Source organism: Mobula hypostoma, chromosome 3, assembly GCF_963921235.1.
Source record: "Mobula hypostoma chromosome 3, sMobHyp1.1, whole genome shotgun sequence".
Taxonomy (NCBI): Eukaryota; Metazoa; Chordata; class Chondrichthyes; order Myliobatiformes; family Myliobatidae; genus Mobula; species Mobula hypostoma.
In genome coordinates, this window is record NC_086099.1 from 226,838,731 (window position 1) to 226,858,949 (window position 20,219).

At 48.0% G+C, this 20,219-nt stretch overlaps 1 protein-coding gene across 1 annotated transcript in view; it reads left to right on the forward strand.

The window, feature by feature from the left end:
- Window positions 1-18,326, forward strand: part of dgat1a (diacylglycerol O-acyltransferase 1a) — a 111,000-nt gene extending 92,674 nt beyond the window's left edge. Inside the window, exons 12-17 of the mRNA XM_063044666.1 lie at window positions 659-703; window positions 4,454-4,566; window positions 7,516-7,581; window positions 15,872-15,959; window positions 16,747-16,809; window positions 18,019-18,326. Coding sequence (XP_062900736.1) covers window positions 659-703; window positions 4,454-4,566; window positions 7,516-7,581; window positions 15,872-15,959; window positions 16,747-16,809; window positions 18,019-18,165 — 522 coding nt within the window. The 3' untranslated portion in view covers window positions 18,166-18,326. The remainder of the gene's footprint in view (window positions 1-658; window positions 704-4,453; window positions 4,567-7,515; window positions 7,582-15,871; window positions 15,960-16,746; window positions 16,810-18,018) is intronic.
- Window positions 18,327-20,219: the final 1,893 nt, after the last annotated feature.

Genomic DNA, 20,219 nt, shown 5'->3' on the forward strand with positions numbered 1-20,219 from the left:
TTTTCCAGGGTCCAATATCTGAGGGTGTGCATTGAAGGTGAGAGGAGGGTGAGGGTTCAAGGGGGATGTGAGGGTTAAGTTTTTTACTCAGAAATTCATGGATGCGTGGTATGGTGGTAAAGGCAAATACATTAAAGGCTTTTAAGATTTGTTTGGATAAGCGCATGTATGTCAGGAAGATGGAGGGATATAGACATGGTGTAGGTAGGAGTGATAAGTGTTTGGGAGGTTTTGATTTATTCTGTTGCTGGTTTGGCACAACATTGTGGGCCGAATGGCCTGTTCCTGTTCTATGTTCTCTATGCTTTATTGATCTAACCCTTCCCTCCATGTACCGATCTAGGAGTCTCTTCAATGACCCTCATGTTTCTGCCTTCGGCACCACCCCTGGCATTGTTCTGTACACCCCCCACTCTGAACAAAAGGTTGCCTCTGCCATCTTCCCTATACTTTCCTCCAAACACCTCCACAGTTTCTGAGATACTCATCAGCAGGGATTGTCATTCCATTTCCTCACGTTATCCTTTCCGTTTTTACAGTAACTCCTCAGCACAGACGTCTCTTTAGTTTCTTCTGAGCATTCACACAGTTATCACAGTGCACGTTTTATCGACGTCTGCGTTTCCCTTCTCTGTGTAATAAGCTTCATTGGTTTCAGGATATGGACTATTCCAGGATGATTGAACGCCTTCTGAAGCTTGCCGTAAGTAGTATTTTTTCTCTGAAAGGATTGAGTTTACAGTGATAATTCAGCACCAAGCACAATTTGGCTGTTGAAAATCAAGGATATCTGCACATTGGTGCTGAATTAACTGCACCGACCACCCTGTTCAACTTCATTTTCTTGTGGGCATTCACATGAATAGTGTGTTTCTTTGTGAACCACCTTTAGTCCATCACCCCGACAGAGTCCTAGGCCACCGATAGCAGCTCGCCAGTGTCCTCTGTCCTGGGACAAATGTCGATTGACCCTGTGGTTTCTGCTTTCACTACATGACTTCATACGTCTTCTGGACAAAGACCCCTCCTCTCCCAGCAATGAGGCCTTTGGAGCTTCTGCTGGGGTTCCTGTTGTTTTTACAGGGTGGGGTTGCTAGTCCCATGCCCAGCCCAACTTGGGACCGTCCATGGCAGAGTTACTTAATGTGAATGCCCACAAGAAAATGAATCTCAGGGTGGTAAATGGTAGGTATATGTACTTTGAGAATAAATTGGGTTTGAGCTTTGAGCCAGCTCTCGTTGAGTGAAGGTTTGCCAGCGTAATGTGCCCTACATCCCACAGGGTGGGAGTTATGGGGAGATTGCACCATCCCACCATCGCAACCTGGCATTCTGAATTGACAGTGACTTACAACATGAGTCAGTCTCTCCTGATGCTCCACTCGTGCCCCCTCAGTTATGTTGTGCTGGACAAGCCGAACAGACTGACAGGTGCATTTAATTCAGTCCCAGTCACATCCTCAGTGACCACTTTATTAGGTTAAGGAGTGGAACCTGATGTGGTCCTCTGCTGTAGCCCGTCCACTTCAAAGTTTCACGTGTGTTGAGAGTTGGTCTTCTGCACACCCCTGTTGTAACATGTAGTTATTTGAATTACTGTCACTTTCCAGTCAGCTTGAACCAGTCTGGCCATTCTCTGACCTCTCATTATAACAAGGAGCTTTCGCTCACTGGATTTATTGTTTTGCTTTTCATACCATTCTCTAAGGTCTAGAGATTGTTGTGCATGAGACCCACAGTTTCTAAGATACTCAAACCACCCCTCTGGTGCCAACAACAATCCACAGTCAAAGTCACTTTGATGACATTTGTTCCCCTTCTAATGTTTGGTCTGAACCTCTTGACCATGACTGCATGCTTTTATGCATTGAGTTTCTGCCACCTGATTGGCTAATTAGATATTTGCATTAACGAGCAGGTGTATCTCATAAGGTGGCCACTGAGTGTAACTTGGCTCTTGATAACCAAAGAAATGTGCAGAGATTTACAAGGATGTTGCCAGGAATTGAGGTACTTGGTACGGGGAGAGATTGAGCAGGGTATGACCTTCTTCCTGGAACTTAAAAGACTGAGGGGTGACCTTATAGAAGTGTATAAAACAATAGGGTGAATACACAGCCAGCGTTTTAGGCCAAAGCACTTCACCAGCCCTGGTGATGGGTCTCAGAAACATCAACTGCTTATAGGTGCTGCCTGACCTGCTGAGTCCCTCCGGCATTTTGTGTGTGTGTTGCTCAAGATTTCCAGCGTCTGCAGAATCTCTTGTGAACAGAGTGAATGCACACAGTCTCGTTCCCAGGGAAAGGGAACCAAAAACTAGAGAGCCCAGGGTGAAGGTGAGAGGACAAACTTTAATAGGAACTTGACGGGCAACTTCACATGGAGGGGAGGCAGTTTAGGAATGAGCTGCCAGAGGAAGAGATTGAGCAGGTGCAATAACATTAAAAACTCACTTAAACAGGTACCTGGATAGGAAAGGTGTTGAGCAGGGGTTCCCAACCTTTTTTAATGCCATAGACCAATATCATTAAGCAGGGCTGCATGGATGTCAGGTTGGGGACCCCTGGATATGGGTCAAACACAGGCAAATGGGACTGGCTTACATGGGTATCTTAGTTGCCATGGACTAGTTGCGCTGAAGGGCCAGTGCTGTGTGATTCTATGAATCTGAAATAAAAACACAAGGCTGGAAATATCCAACAGGTCAGGCAGCAGCTATGGAAAAATAAATGGTCAACATTTCGGATCCAGTTCTCTGTCGGAACTCTTAATGCATCTCCTACGACCTGAGCCTTGCAAAGGGAAGACCGTCATAATTCAGCAGAGGAAATGAGCACCCAAGTTATCTCTGAGACAGGTCAAACAGTCCTTTTCTATCAGGTCAGAACATCCCATCATCCTGTTCCCCCTACCTGCATCTCTGTAGCCATGGAAATAAATCCCCTCACAGCCCATCATCTCTTTGGTTCTTGCATCACATAACAGCAGCTACATTTCATTGAGTTTGAGGAGATTTGGTATGACACCACATTTCTACAGATGTACTGTGGAGAGCATGCTGACTGGTTGCATTACCTCATGGTCTGGAGGCTCCACTGCACAGGATCAGGAAGGGCTACAGAGGATTGTAGATTCAACCAGCTCTATCATGGGCACAATCCTCCCCACCATCAAGAACATCTCAAAAGCTTGCTGGAATTCTGCAGAGGAAAATGAGCGTCCAAGTGGTATATGACACAGAAGGGGACCATTTGGCCTATCAGATCTCAATAAAGACCCTCACTATCTTCTCATTCTTACCATTGGGGAGGAGGTTCAGGAGCCTAAGGATATGTTTTAGAAAAAGCTTCATCCCTCCCATCTTTAGACGTCTGTTCAAAAGTCTTATTCAAAAGCAAGATAGAAGCTGTCCTTGAGCCTGGTGGTACATGTGTCTTCTTTACTTTACTTTATTGTCGCCAAACAATTGATACTAGAACGTACAATCATCACAGTGATATTTGATTCTGTGCTTTGCGCTCCCTGGAGTACAAATCGATAGTAAATGTTAAAAATTTAAATTATAAATCATAAATAGAAAATAGAAAAATGGAAAGTAAGGTAGTGCAAAAAAACCGAGAGGCAGGTCCGGATATTTGGAGGGTACGGCCCAGATCTGGGTCAGGATCCGTTCAGCAGTCTTATCACAGTTGGAAAGAAGCTGTTCCCAAATCTGGCCGTACGAGTTTTCAAGCTCCTGAGCCTTCTCCCGGAGGGAAGAGGGACGAAAAGTGTGTTGGCTGGGTGGGTCGTGTCCTTGATTATCCTGGCAGCACTGCTCCAACAGCATGCGGTGTAAAGTGAGTCCAAGGAAGGAAGATTGGTTTGTGTGATGTGCTGGGCTGTGTTCACGATCTTCTGCAGCTTCTTTCGGTCTTGGACAGGACAACTTCCATACCAGGTTGTGATGCACCCTAGAAGAATGCTTTCTACGGTGCATCTATAAAAATTACTGAGTGTTTTAGGGGACAGGCCAAATTTCTTTAGTTTTCTCAGGAAGTAAAGGCGCTGGTGGGCCTTCTTGGCAGTGAACTCTGCTTGGTTGGACCAAGTCAGGTCATTTGTGATATTGACCCTGAGGAATTTAAAGCTTTTGACCTGTTCCACTTGCGCACCACCGATGTAAGTGGGAGAGAGGAGAGGTGAGAATGTCCAGGTTGGTGCGCTGTTTGATTGTGCTGACTGCTCTACAGAGACACTGAGAAGTACAGAAATGAAATTGATGCTCATTAGAGCACAAAGGCAGGCCTTTCAGCCCAAGGCACCTAAGCCTTGCTAATGTTTTGACAGGATGCAGTATAGTGGTCCAATATTGAAGCTGATCATGGACATGGATTTACTGTGGACCTACAGCTGAGACGGGAATGTACTCCAGGGCCCTTGGTCTAATCTCTCCACTCTTCATCTTCTACAGGTACCCAACCACCTGATCTGGCTCATCTTCTTCTACTGGTTCTTCCACTCCTCTATGAACTTCTTGGCTGAGCTGATGCAGTTCGGAGACCGGGAGTTCTACAGGGACTGGTGGTAAGCAAAGCCTTTGGCAGTGCGTGGAGAGGGTGCACCCTGTCTCCACAATCGAGCAGCCACTCCCTGAGCACTCACTCGACCCCTCACCTTCATTATCATCTGTCTTCTCCGGCCACTCTGCTGTCATCCCGGCAATGAAAGGGTTAGCGTATGAGGACCGTTTGATAACTCTGGGCCTGCACTTGCTAGAGTTTAGAAGAATGAAGGGGGATCTCATTGAATCTTATCAAATATTCAAAGATCTAGATAGAGTGGATATGGAGAGGATGTTTTCTATAGTGGAGGAGTCGAGGAGTGTAGGACCAGAGGGCACAGCCTCAGAATACTAGGATGTCCCTTTAGAGTAGAGATTCATTGCCACGTATAGCTGTGCAGGCCAAGACATTGGGTATATTTAAAGAACAGGTGATACAGTTCTTGAATAGTCAGGATTACAAGGAGAAGGCAGGAGAATAGGTTGAGAGGGATAATAAATCAGCCATGATGGAATGATGGAGTGGACTCGAGGGTTGAATATGGCCTACTTCTGCTTCTAGGTCTTATGTTAAGTTCACCCAACTTAAACCCATGTCTCCCAATCTCACCTCTGCAATCTTGTCGAGATTCCAAGTCCATCCGCTTGATCTCCTTCCACCCTAAGCTCTTGTCTGATCTGGGTGATTTTGCAAGGGGTTTTGCATCTTGTTTGTTGTCCACCAGCAGTGCTTTAAAGCTGAATGCAGCGTTCACCAGTGTGAATTCATCCCCTCAATCCTCCCCTGCAGTGGACTGGTATCAAACTACACTCCCGTACTGTTGGTGTCCCAGTGTCCCTGCAGTAGTCCTGTGATCACTCGAGTCGAGTGTGACGTTCTCCAGAGGGGCTGGCTGTCGAGGCTGATCCAGGATCCACACATCCTGATGCAGTGTGGGCAGGAGTCAGTGCTGGGTCTTTTGGTTTTTTCAGTCTTTCCTTTCACTTGTTCTCTGTCACACAACAGAGGTCGTTCTCGTGTAATCTAGATGGAGGGATATGGATATTGAGTAAGCAGGAGGGATTAGTGTTTGGGTGTTTTTGATTTGCTTTTTAGCTGGTTCAGCACAACATTGTGGGCTGAATGGCCTGTTTCTGTGCTGTAGTCTTCTATGTTCACTTGTAGCAGCAGAGCCAGACTCGAGGACAACTTCTGTCCCACTGTTGTAAGACAAGTGAGCTGTTACTCTTCCACCCTGAGAGTGGCCTCATCGTGGCAAAAGAGGAGGCCATGGATCAACGTGTTATTGGGGATGGGAATTAAAATGTCTTGCTACCGGGAAATTCCACTTTTTGGCGGATGGAGCTGAGGTGCTCGACAGAGCGGTCCTCCATTTTATGTTGGGTTTCACCGATGTAGAGGAGACCGCAGCGGGAGCACTGGAGACAATAGACGATCCCAGCAGATTCACAGCTTAATTGTTCCCTCATCTGCAAGGACGATTTGGGGCCCTGAATGGAGGGAAGGGAGGAGGTGAATGGGCAAGTGTAGCATTTCTGTCACTTGCAGGGATATGTGTCAGGAGGGAGTTTAGTGGAGAGGGATGATTGGACAAGGGAATCACGAGGCAGCAATCCCTATTGAAATGTTTGTGTGGACTTGTTTGTCACTGTACCTGTGGCAATGTGACAATAATAAGCCAATTTAACAGGTTACCTATCCATCTGTAGCACAGGGTCTATTGATGTGGCCTTCTCAGGTCACTGGACTAAATCGTGCTGTGGTCTCTTACCCTTCCCACTCGCCCTCAGTTCCTGACAGGCCCATGGCATAAAAAAGGTTGGGAACCCCTGCAACCTCTACTATCCGTGTACCTGTCCGAGTACATTTTCAATGTTGCCAGTGCGCCCGGCTCACCCACTTCCTCCGACAGCTCATTCCACTTTTTTTAAAATCTCTCTCCTCTCACATTAAACGTGTGCCCTCCAGCTTCTGATTCCACAACCCTAGGATAAATACCCTGTGCATTCGTCCTATCTATGCCCCCTGATTTAATACAGGATCACCTCTCATTCTCCTACACTCCAGTGAAGGAAGTCCCAACCTGTTCAACTTCTCTGCATGGCTCCCTCGAGTCCGAGCAGCACCCTCTTAAATCTCCTCTGCACTTTGCAGATTCGTTCTGATTCAGTTTCATTTACTTCTCACATGTATATCGAAACAAAGAGTGATCACGGGTCACTCAAAGTCGATCAGTGTTCGAAATGCAGTCTCACCAACACCTTGTGAACTGGAACATTACGTTGCAACTCCTATACTCAGTGTCCTGACTGATGAGGCCAATGTAGAAAGTCCTGATAAAAACATAAATAGGAGCAGGAGTCGGCCATCTGGCCCGTCGAGCCTGCCCCACCATTCAATAAGATCATGGCTGATCTGGCCATGGACTCATCTCCACCTACCTGCCTTTTCCCTGTAACCCTCAATTCACCCCAGAGAGTCTCTGCCCAACTCATCAGCTATTTACTACTCTGCCTGACCTGCTAAGTTCCTCCGGCATTTTGTATGTGTTACAGTGTGCTAAAAGCCACTTTGGCCACGTTCACGAGTCGGAGTGGAGAGGGAGGGGTGAAGTACATGGAGGAATTTAAGGTGAGGCAGGGTTTGAGGGTCAGCACAACACTGTGGGCCGAAGGGCCTGTACTGCGCTGTACTGTTCGATGTTCTATGTAAGGATGACAACAGCAGGCTTGCTCTTTCACTTTTATATACCTAGAGACACAGCGTGGTGACATGCCCCTGCAGCCCAGCGAGCCCACACCGCCAAGTTACACCCGCGTGCTCAATACGTGGGAGGAAACCCGCGCGGTCACGGGGAGGATGTACAAACAGGGGTGGGAATTGAACGTGTGTGGCCGGTGCTGTGACAGCGTTGCACTACTGTGCTGCCCGAACTGTACCTTGAGAAATCTCTGATCTGTTCCTGCCCTAGGAATTCGGAAACAGTGACGTACTTCTGGAAGAACTGGAATATTCCCGTCCACAAGTGGTGCAGCAGGTGAGAGCAGCTTCCTGCGCTCCCAGCCAGCCGGGACTCTTTCAGTCTGTGATCTGACACCAACTATGAGTCAGGAAACTTTTTCAGTGTGGGGCAGAGGGCAGAAAGTGCTCACAGTGGTTTACAAAGGTAAAAGAAAAATGACCATAAGACACAGGAGCAGAATTAGGCCATTCAGCCCACTGAGCCTGCTCTGCCATTCCATCGTGGCTGATTTAATATCCCTCTCTCCTGCTTTCTCCCTGTAACCTTTGACACCCTGACTAATCAAGAACCTGTCAGCCTCCATTTTAAATATACTCAATGCATAGCCATCCATGGCAATGAATACCATAGATTCACCACCCTCTGGCCAAAGGAAATGAGAAACCTCAGATGTTGAGAGGTCATTCAGCTGAGCCTCCTTACTGCTCCCTCTACTCCCATGACAAGAGAGGTGGGCGGGTGGGTGGAGGTGGGACGTAGCTGGGATGGTGAATTGGTTAATTATGCAATCTCATCATGTAGAACACAGCAGAGCACAGCTCAGAAATAGGCCCTTCTACCCACGATGTCTGTGCTGACCATGATACCAAACTAAGCTGACCCCATCTGCCCATTCTCCATTTCCTCAGGGCCAAACGTCTGAATAAATACTTCTTCGATGCCACCATCATATCTGCTTCTACCATTTCCTCTAGGCATCTACCACTCAGTCCAATGAAATAGGATTGCCATGTGAAAATCCTTTAAACTTCCCTTCCCTCACATTAAATTTATGTCCCCTTGCACTTGATGTTTCCATTCCAGGATATTTGTACTCTGGGAAACAGATACTGACATTCCACTCTATCTCTGACTCTCATAACTTTATAAACCTCAATCAGATCTCTCAACTGCTCCAGAGAAAATAGCCCAAGTTTGTCCAACCCTCATAACCAAGTTCTCAGATCTCAGTGGTCTCTGGTGATGAAAGATGGGATTTATAAATAGGAACTGAAGGCAGAACACACGGTTAGTGGCAGGATCCCGAACAGTGTGGAGGAACAGAAAGATCTTAGGATCCACGTCCATCGATCCCTCAGAGTTGCTACACAAGTTGATAGGATGGTTAAGAAAGCAGATGGTGTATTAGTCTTTGTTAGTCGAGGGATTGAGTTCAAAAGTCATGAGGTAATGTTTCAGCTCTGTAAGACCCTGGTTATACCACACCTGAAGTATTATGTTCAGTTCTGGTTACCTCGTAGAAAGGATATGGAAGCTTTAGAGAAGGTGCAGAGATTTACCAGGATGCTGCCTGGATTAGGGAGCATGTCTTATGAGGTAAGGTTGAGCGAGCTGTGGACAGCTAGAGACTTTTTCCTGGGGTAGAACTGATACAGGAGCATAACTTTAAGGTGATTGGAGGAAAATATAGGAGGGGATGTCAGAGGTGAGTTTTAACACAGAGAGTGGTGGGGGCATAGGACGCCATGCCATGTTGGTGGTAGAGGTCGTAACATTAGGGACATTTATGACCCTCTTCAGTAGAGACATGGATGATAGAAACATGGAGGCTATGTAGGAGGGAAGGGTTAGATCGATCTTGGAGTAGGTTAAAAGGTCAGCACAACATCGTGGGCCGAAGGGGTTCTACTGTGCTGTAGTACTCTATGAAAAGGTGGGGCCTGTGTGTGATTCCTTGGTAGCAGGTAAACGCAGAGGTCAGTGCAGCACACCATCATCGGTGTTGTTAAACACAGAGGCGAAGCAGAGAGCCACAACGTTTCTTTGCTTCTTTCCTTTTATATTCTAGTCCTCTCAAAATGAATGTTAACATTCTATTTGCCCTACTCACCACTGACCGAACCTGCAAATTAACATTTCGGGAATCCTGCAAGGGCACCTCAGATTTTTGTATTTTCTCTCCATTTAGAAAATAGTCTACGCTTTCATTTCTTCTACTGATAAGCATGACCATACAATTGCCGATCTGTATCCCATCTGCCATTTCTTTGCTCATTCTCCTAATCTGTCTGCTCTTTCTGCAGTCTCCCTGCTTCCTCAACACTATTTGCCCCTCCACCTATCTCCGTATCATCCACAAACTTGGCCACAAATCCATCATTCGTGTCATTCAAATAATTGACATATAACGTAAAAAGAATCAGTTCTAACACAGACCCCTGTGGAACATCTCTGGTCACCAGCAGCCAACCAGAAAATGCTCCCTTTATTCCCACTCTTGGTCTCCTGCCAGTCAGTGAGACACTTCACACACTTTGGATCTTTTCAATGATTTCTGATCCCCTGGCCCCAATCGTCTTATTTTCACTATGGATGTCCAGTCGCTACACACCCCCATCCCCCACCAGGAAGGCCTCAAAGCTCTCCGTTTCCTTCTGGACACCAGACCCAACTAGTTCCTCTCCAGCACCACTCTCCTCCATCTGGCAGAACTTGTCCTCACTCTCAATAATTTCTCTTTTGGCTCCTCCCAGTTCCTTCAAACAAAAGGTGTAGCCATGGGCACTTGAATTGGGTCCCAGCTATGCCTTCCTGTTTGTCGGCTATGTGCAACAGTTTATGTTCCAAGCCTACGCCGGTGACTGTCCTGCACTGTTCCTATGCTGCATTGACTGCATTGGTGCTGCACCCATGCAAAGCTTGTCAGCTTCATCAACTTTGCCTCCAACTTCCACCCTGCCCTCAAATTTACCTGGTCCATTTCTAACACCTCCTTCCCCTGTCTCAATCTCACTGCCTCTGTCTCTGGAGACAGCTCATCTGCCCATGTCTATTATAAACCCATGGACTATCACAGCTACCTGGACTATATCTCTTCCTAACCTGTTACTTGTAAAAATCCCCTTGTCTCAATTCCTCCGTCTCCGTTGCATCTGCTCTCAGGATGAGGCTTTTCATTCTAGAACAAAGGCGATGTCCTCCATGCTGCCCTCACCTGCATTTCTTCCATTTCGTGCACGTCTGCCCTCGCCCTCCCATCCTCACACCACCACCAGGGATAGGGTTCCCCTTGTCATCACCTACCTCTGCGTCCAGCGATAATTCTCCCTAAATTCCACCATCTCCAATGGGATCCCACCACCAAGTACATCTTTCCCTCCATAACTTTCTGCTTTCCGCCGGGATTGCTCCCTACACGACTCCCTTGTCCATTCGTCCCTCCCCACTGATCTCCCTGCTGGTGCTTCACTGCAAGCGTTACAAGTGCTACACCTGCCCCTACACCTCCTCCCTCACTACCGTTCGGGACCTTAAACAGTCCTTCCAGGTGAGGCGACACGTCACCTAAGAGTCTGGTGGGGTCACCTTCTATGTTTGGTGCTCTCGGTGTGGCCTCCTGTACGTCGGTGAGACCCAATGTAGATTGGGAGACTGCTTCGAGCACCCACACTCCTTCCGCCAGAAAAAGCAGGATCTCCCACTGGCCACCGATTTTAATTCCACTTCCCATTCCCATTCTGACATATCAGTCCATGGCTGCCTCTACTGTCACGATGAGGCCACACTCAGGTTGGAGGAGCAACACCTCATATTCCAACCTGCTGGCATGAACATTCTTTTTCTCAAACTTCTGGTAATACCCTCCCCCCTGCCCCACCACCACCTCACCATTCACCATTCCCATTTCCCTCTCTCGCCTTACCTGCTCACCTGCCCATCACCTCCTTCTGGTCTTCCCCACCCTTCCCTTTCTTCCATGGCCTTCTGTCCTCTCCTGTCAGATTCCCCCTTCTTCAGCCCCGTATCTCTTCCACCAATCGACTTCCCAGCTCTTTATTTCATCCCACCTCCTCTCCCGGCTTCACCTATCACCTATCACCTATTACCAGGTACTTCTTCCTCCCCTCCCCCACCTCCTTACTCTGACTTCTCATCCTTTTATCCTGTCCTGATGAAGGGTCTTAACCTGAAACATCAACTCTTTACCTTTTTGCATAGAGGTGTACAGAATCAGAAACACGTTTAAGACTGTAAGACATAGGAGCAGAATTAGGCCTTTTGGCCCATAGAGTCTGCTCCACCATCTTTGTTTTCCCTCCTCAGCCCCACTCCCTGGCCTTCTCCCCGTAACCTTTGATGCCATGTCCAATCAAGAACCTATCAATCTCTGCCTTAAGTACACCCAACGACCAGGCCTCCACAGCTGCCTGTGGCAATAAATTCCACAATTACACCACCCTCTGGCTAAAGAAATTTCTTTGCATCTGTTTTGAATGGACGTCCCTCTAAAACTGAGGCTGTGCCCTCTTGGCCTAGAACTCCCCCACCATGGAAAACATTCTTTCCACCATCTACTCTGATATCACTGAACCAGTGCAGAGAGACAGAGGGGTGTAAAGTGAGGGCGGAAGCAGAAAGTACTAAGGAGAAAAGTAAAAGTGGCAGGCTGACAAATCCAGGGCAAGCATTAAAAAGGGCCACTTTTCAACATAATTGTATAAGGGCTAAGAGAGTTGTAAAAGAGCGCCTGAAGGCTTTGTGTGTCAATGCAAGGAGCATTCGTAATAAGGTGGATGAATTGAAAGTGCAGATTGTTATTAATGATTATGATATAGTTGGGATCACAGAGACATGGCTCCAGGGTGACCAGCGGATGGGAGCTCAACTTTCAGGGATATTCAATATTCAGGAGGGATAGACATGAAGGAAGGGGAGGTGGGGTGGCGTTGCTGGTTAAAGAAGAGATTAACGCAATAGAAAGGAAGGACATAAGCCGGGAAGATGTGGAATCGATATGGGTAGAGCTGCGTAACACTAAGGGGCAGAAGACGCTGGTGGGAGTTGTGTACAGGCCACCTAACAGTAGTAGTGAGGTCGGAGATGGTATTAAACAGGAAATTAGAAATGTGTGCAATAAAGGAACAGCAGTTATAATGGGTGACTTCAATCTGCATGTAGATTGGGTGAACCAAATTGGTAAAGGTGCTGAGGAAGAGGATTTCTTGGAATGTATGTGGGATGGTTTTTTGAACCAACATGTCAAGGAACCGACTAGAGAGCAGGGTATTCTGGACTGAGTTTTGAGCAATGAGGAAGGGTTAATTAGCGATCTTGTCGTGAGAGGCCCCTTGGGTAAAAGTGACCATAATATGGTGGAATTCTTCATTAAGATGGAGAGTGACATAGTTAATTCAGAAACAAACGTTCTGAACTTAAAGAGGGGTAACTTTGAAGGTATGAGACGTGAATTAGCTAAGATAGACCTTGACGGTAAACATGCAATGGCAAGCATTTAAAGGTTGCATGGATGAACTACAACAATTGTTCATCCCAGTTTGGCAAAAGAATAAATCAAGGAAGGTAGTGCACCCGTGGCTGACAAGAGAAATTAGGGATAGTATCAATTCCAAAGAAGAAGCATACAAATTAGCCAGAGAAAGTGGCTCACCTGAGGACTGGGAGAAATTCAGAGTTCAGCAGAGGAGGACAAAGGGCTTAATTAGGAAGGGGAAAAAAGATTATGAGAGAAAACCGGCAGGGAACATAAAAACGGACTGTAAAAGCTTTTATAGATATGTAAAAAGGAAAAGACTGGTAAAGACAAATGTAGGTCCCCTGCAGACAGAAACAGGTGAATTGATTATGGGGAGCAAGGACATGGCAGACCAATTGAATAATTACTTTGGTTCTGTCTTCACTAAGGAGGACATAAATAATCTTCCAGAAATAGTAGGGGACAGAGGGTCCAGTGAGATGGAGGAACTGAGCGAAATACATGTTAGTAGAGAAGTGGTGTTAGGTAAATTGAAGGGATTGAAGGCAGATAAATCCCCAGGGCCAGAAGGTCTGCATCCTAGAGTGCTTAAGGAAGTAGCCCAAGAAATAGTGGATGCATTAGTGATTATTTTTCAAAACTCGTTAGATTCTGGACTAGTTCCTGAGGATTGGAGGGTGGCTAATGTAACCCCACTTTTTAAAAAAGGAGGGAGAGAGAAACCGGGGAATTATAGACCGGTTAGCCTAACGTCGGTGGTGGGGAAACTGCTGGAGTCAGTTATCAAGGATGTGATAACAGCACATTTGGAAAGCGGTGAAATGATCGGACAAAGTCAGCATGGATTTGTGAAAGGAAAATCATGTCTGACGAATCTCATAGAATTTTTTGAGGATGTAACTAGTAGAGTGGATAGGGGAGAACCAGTGGATGTGGTATATTTGGATTTTCAAAAGGCTTTTGACAAGGTCCCACACAGGAGATTAGTGTGCAAACTTAAAGCACACGGTATTGGGGGTAAGGTATTGGTGTGGGTGGAGAATTGGTTAGCAGACAGGAAGCAAAGAGTGGGAATAAACGGGACCTTTTCAGAATGGCAGGCGGTGACTAGTGGGGTACAGCAAGGCTCAGTGCTGGGACCCCAGTTGTTTACAATATATATTAATGACTTGGATGAGGGAATTAAATGCAGCATCTCCAAGTTTGCGGATGACACGAAGCTGGGCGGCAGTGTTAGCTGTGAGGAGGATGCTAAGAGGATGCAGAGTGACTTGGATAGGTTGGGTGAGTGGGCAAATTCATGGCAGATGCAATTTAATGTGGATAAATGTGAAGTTATCCACTTTGGTGGCAAAAATAGGAAAACAGATTACTATCTGAATGGTGGCCGATTAGGAAAAGAGGAGGTGCAACGAGACCTGGGTGTCATTATACACCAGTCATTGAAAGTGGGCATGCAGGTACAGCAGGCGGTGAAAAAGGCGAATGGTATGCTGGCATTTATAGCGAGAGGATTCGAGTACACGAGCAGGGAGGTACTACTGCAGTTGTACAAGGCCTTGGTGAGACCACACCTGGAGTATTGTGTGCAGTTTTGGTCCCCTAATCTGAGGAAAGACATCCTTGCCATAGAGGGAGTACAAAGAAGGTTCACCACATTGATTCCTGGGATGGCAGGACTTTCATATGAAGAAAGACTGGATGAACTGGGCTTGTACTCGTTGGAATTTAGAAGATTGAGGGGGGATCTGATTGAAACGTATAAAATCCTAAAGGGATTGGACAGGCTAGATGCAGGAAGATTGTTCCCGATGTTGGGGAAGTCCAGAACGAGGGGTCACAGTTTGAGGATAAAGGGGAAACCTTTTAGGACCGAGATGAGGAAAAACTTCTTCACACAGAGAGTGGTGAATCTGTGGAATTCTCTGCCACAGGAAACAGTTGAGGCCAGTTCATTGGCTATATTTAAGAGGGAGTTAGATATGGCCCTTGTGGCTAAAGGGATCAGGGGGTATGGAGGGAAGGCTGGTACAGGGTTCTGAGTTGGATGATCAGCCATGATCATACTGAATGGTGGTGCAGGCTCGAAGGGCTGAATGGCCTACTCCTGCACCTATTTTCTATGTTTCTATGTTTCTATATCTCCAAAATTGTTTGGTTTTGTGCCAGCAGTATAGTGCAATGCATAATAAGTTACCATAGGAAATACAAAAATTAATTAGCACAAAAAGGTGAGGCAAAGTTTGTGGGGGTCAATGTGCACACAGTCTTTTCCCCAGGGTGAGGAATCAATAACCAGAGGGGACAGGTTTCAGGGGAGGGGCAAGAGATTGAATGGGGACCTGAGGGGCAGCTTTTTCACTCAGAATGTGTTCAGTGCATGGAACGAGCTACCAGAAAAAGCAGATGAAGCAGGTAAATTAATGACATTTAAAAGGTACTTTGGGCATGATTATCATCATCATGATGTGCTGTGCCGTATGACATGAGCAATCATGGTCTCCATGACTGTGATTGCTTTTGGCAAATTTTTCTACAGAAGTGGTTTCCTTTTGCCTTCTGGGCAGTGCCTTCGTAAGACAGGTGAAGCCCGCCATTGTCAATGCTCTTCAGAGATTGTCTGCTTGGTGTCAGTGACTTGTGATGTGCACCAGGTATCATACGACCGTCCACCACCTGCTCCCATGGCCTCATGTGACATTGATCGGGGGGCTAAGCAGGTGCTACACCTTGCCCGAGGGTGACCTGCAGGCTAGCAGAGGGTGCAAGCACCTTACACCTCCTTTGGCAGAGACGTATCCCCGCCCGCCACCCTGGACAGGTACATGGATGGGAAAGGTTGAGAGGGATATGGGCCATATGTGACCAAATGGGGCTAGTTTGGTTGGAGCACCTTGGTCAGCATGAACCAGTTGGGCTGGTGGGCCTCTCTCCCTGCTGTGTGATTCTATAACAAGGTGGGCTCTGTACTGTACATCTCTAATGTCTTAGGACATCAGTGGGATTTGTGATCTCAGCACCTGCCACAGGATCCGCTCAGATACACGTGCAGATGGGTAACTGAATCAGCTCTGCCGATTTTCCCCACAGACACTTCTACAAGCCCATGCTGAAGCAGGGGGTGAACAAGCGAACGGCTCAGACAGCAGTCTTCCTCGCCTCAGCTTTCTTCCATGAGGTCAGTTCGTTAAACGCTGACGATTTGCCACAGTGGTTAGCGGGACTATTACAACTGGGGGCGTCGGAGTTCGGAGATTAATCCTGACGTCCTCTGGAAGGAGTGTCTGTACGTCCTCCCGTGGAACGCAGTGCTTCGCTTCCCTCCCACAGCCCAAAGATGCACCGGCTACGTTATTGTCCCGTGATTAGGCTGGGGTTAAATCGGGGTTATTGGGGGTTGCGGGGCACTGTATCTCTAAATACAAATAAATAAATATAAAATATTTGTGACATGTACATGAAAACATCCAGTGAAATGCATTGTTTGTGTCAGTGACAAACGCTGTCTCAGGGTGGGATGGGGGCAGCCCAGTAATGTCACCAGGCTTCCAGTGCCCTGAGCCGTGCATCTTTGGAATCTGGGAGGAAGCCCACACAGTCACGGGAGGAACGTACAAAGTCCTTACGGATATCGTGGGAATTGAACCCTCACTGGCGGTTGCTGGTGCGGTATCGCATTACACTGACCCCGATGCTAGCATGTAACCCCTACTACATTACCATGACTTGTCGGTGGGAGGTGGGAGGGTTCTTCGCTCATGATACGTCACCAGGTGGGCTTTGAGGTGGATGCGGAGATCCTGCAGGGGAATATGAAGGGGCTAAGGAAGGGGCAAGGTCATGTCAGATGGAATGGAATGTTAAAAAATGGAGAAGTGAACATTTTTAAAAGTCTTGAGATTAAAGGGGGGTTGATGCTGTTACGTTCTGCTCTGCATTCACTGGGCTCTCTCTTCCTTCTCTAGTACCTGGTCAGCGTCCCTCTGAAGATGTTCCGGCTCTGGGCATTCATGGGCATGATGGCGCAGGTGAGTGACTGCCTGCACCACGCTGGGGCTGCGGCGGTAGAGGATATGTGAACTGCTGTTGTGGATAGCAAGGAAGGTTGCCCAAGGTGACAACAGAGGTTTTGCCCTTCAACAGGACGAATCAGTTTAGATCTTACACAGTGAACGACAGGGCACTGAGGAGCGTGGTCAAGCAAAGGGATCTGGGAGTATGGGTACATAAATCATTGAAAGCAGCATCACAGGTAGACAGAGTCGTAAAGAGAGGTTTTGGCACATTGGTCTTCATAAATCAATGTATTGAGTACAGGAGGTGGGATGTAATGGTGAGGTTGTGCAAAACGAAGGGTCTCATCCCGAAACGTCGACTGTACCTCTTCCTAGAGATGCTGCCTGGCCTGCTGCGTTCACCAGCAACTTTGATGTGTGTTGCTTGGCACAGACTAGATGGGCCAAAGGGCCTGTTTCTGTGCTGTATTTCTCTGTGACTCTATCAATCAGATGGAAAGTTGGGAGTGTGGAATTTAATCGCAGCAAGTGCAGTGAGACAAAACACTTTTGGAATAAAGTGGAACCGTGGCTTGATGGGGTGGTGAAGAAGGTAAGAAGTTAGATGGGTAGGTATGAAGAAGCCACCCTTTGTACCCATTAAATACAAGTTGTTCGGTTATGTTGGGGGGGGGTGGGTGTTAGATCCTCAGAGAGGGATGGGGTTGGTATCGCCTTCCCTCACCGAGGTAGTACAGGTATTTGGGTGCCACAGTGTAGCAGAACAGCACAACACTATTACAGCCCAGGGTGTCGGAGTTCACATTCAATTCTGGCATCCTCTGTCAGCAAGTTTGCACAATCCTTCCAATGTGAGCATAGGATTCCTCTCATAGTCCAGTGTAAATTGTCCCGTCACAATCAGTGGGTAGCTGGGCCGGTGTAGATTGTCCTGTGACTAGGCTGGGGTTGAATTAGGAGTAGCTGGGCCGGTGTAAATTGTCCCGTGACTAGGCTAGGGTTGAATCAGGAGTAGCTGGGCTGTGTAAATTGTCCCGTGACTAGGCTGGGGTTGAATCAGGAGTAGCTGGGCTGTGTAAATTGTCCCGTGATTAGGCCGGGGAAAATCAGGAGTTGCTGGACGGTTCAGCTCAAAGGGCCAGAAGGGCCTGTTCCACTCTGTTTTCTCTAAATAAAATTTTAAAACTCTGCCACTGAATCTGATCCCTCTCTTCCACACAGGTGCCGTTGGCCTGGCTGGTGGGCCGGTTCCTGAGTGGGAATTACGGCAATGCAGCCGTCTGGCTCTCCCTGATCATTGGTCAGCCAGTGGCCGTCCTCATGTACGTCCACGACTACTACATCCTGAACTACGGCGGCAGCCTGTGACTCCCGCACCCTCCTGCCACCCTCACCAGGAGCCTTCGGGTGGGGGGAGAGCAAGTGTCCCTATTTCATTACCTGAGTGAGAGATTAATGCCTTAAAGGGGCAGGAAACGACCCTTTAATTAGAAGTAACTCCAGCTGTGGGGAGTGGAGGGGGTCAGGGCCATGTGTCGGGGGGGGTGGGGAGTCTCTGAACTCAGAGAGTGCAAGACCATCCATTATAGTGGGGCTGGCGGTCTGTGTGTTTGGACCCAATTCCAAGGGTGCTGGGGGAGGGGATGTGCAATTTCCTCTGACTCCCCCTGCCTCCCTGTCACAGCCTGGGGACCTGAACCCTTGGCTGTTCTCCTGGTCTCCACGTCTTGGGGTCCGAGAGGGGCAGCTCATTTGCCTGGTAGCAGAGGCCTTCCATTCCACTCCCCACCTGGCTAACGTGGGTTCACCCCTCCAGTCACCCTGCTTCACAATGTACGTCCTGTGGTCATCTTCATAGGGTGGGGAGTGCTGGGGAGGGAGACTTTCTGCACAGGTGAACCTGCCCTTGGGTCCTGGCCTTAGGAGGACCCACGTTCAGGAACTCCTGGCACTCACCTGGGACACACAGATCAGCCACAAACCTGGTTATCAAATTTCCTCTCGCGCTCACTGCCCATTAATATAAACACCATAAAGAAGGGAATTTGAGATTTCAATCTGGGGAAGTGTATTTAAGTGGACAGTTGTGAACAAGTGTCAAGAGGGCTTCCCTCGAGCTCCCACCCTGCTGTAGATCAGGGAAACCACTGTCTCACGAGGGGACTTTACACAGCGGCTCCCAGACCAGGAAAACTCTCCCTCACCCACTAAACCCTGGAGTTTACCCCCTCTAGAACTTAGCAAGCATAACAACAACCTGCGAAAAAGCAGTCTTCCACATGGCAGCAATCATTCTCTCCTCACCTGACACCCGCTCCCCCCCCCACACACGTAGCATTCAGTCGTGGATGATCTCTGTGTGGGCGAAGGTCTTTGTACAATCATCCGTCACTTTAAACCGCCGGACAGTGAGAATCCAGTGTCTTCAGGGGCAGCATCAGCCTCTCCCAGAAACTTATTTCACCAAGTGCCTGTCTCTGTTTTCTTTTGTAACTCTGGATTGTAAATGACTATTTCTTACTGTGAGGTAGACCGCAGTATCAATGCAATTTTGTGAGTGTTACTGTGCAGAAGGATCTGTCCAGTGTCTGTCCTGAGGCACAGGGAGATGGGAGTTTACCCACCCCATGGATATCTGCACCACTAGGAGCCCAGATCTGGTGTTTTGGCCAAGTTTACCTGCTGCTGCGGTGGTCTGGGTCACAAGGACCAGCTCAATCTTCCCTACCACCATGTCTGGCAGCCCTCACCAGTATCACTGGAGTCGCCACTGGAAATGGAGACCGAGCAGTGGAAAGGGGGCCATCCCTTTGCTGTTTCTCTCATGTATTCATCAGCAAAGCAGAAGTGTTCCTGTAGGGCAACACATTACCAACAGCACACTGCACATATAGTTATGCCATGGTTGTCAGTCCTGCCCCCGCCTGCCCGTGTGGCTTCAGGCCGAGGGTGAACCATCACTGCCATTCTAACGTACAATGGGGCCTCAGTTGTCAAGAGAGCCCTCCTGTGGTGTACACCACAGAAAGCCGTCCCCAGCTGTGTGGCAGGGATATCTGTGGACTGAGGTCCTACTGGTCCAGCCCTTCGTCTTTCTGCTGCTAAGCCCCCGAGCCCCCTTCACCAGTGGCTGGAACTCTGGTCTCAGATGTGAATCGCCTTGAGTCAGTGTTCCTCATTAGGACTTTACAGACTCTTACTCAAGTGCTAACTGTGTACACCTCAAAGAATGGTCACTAACCGTGCCTTCAGTGAGCCCCCACCCCGCAAGGGAACAGGTTGATATTCACTGGCCGAACCCAGTCCTGGTGGTGCTGTACAGTTGTGTAGAATTGGCTGGGTGCCTAACGGCCTCCAGCCATATCACTGCCTTCCTCTAATCACCAAAGGATTCCATCAAAAGTGTTTACTGCACAGTTAGT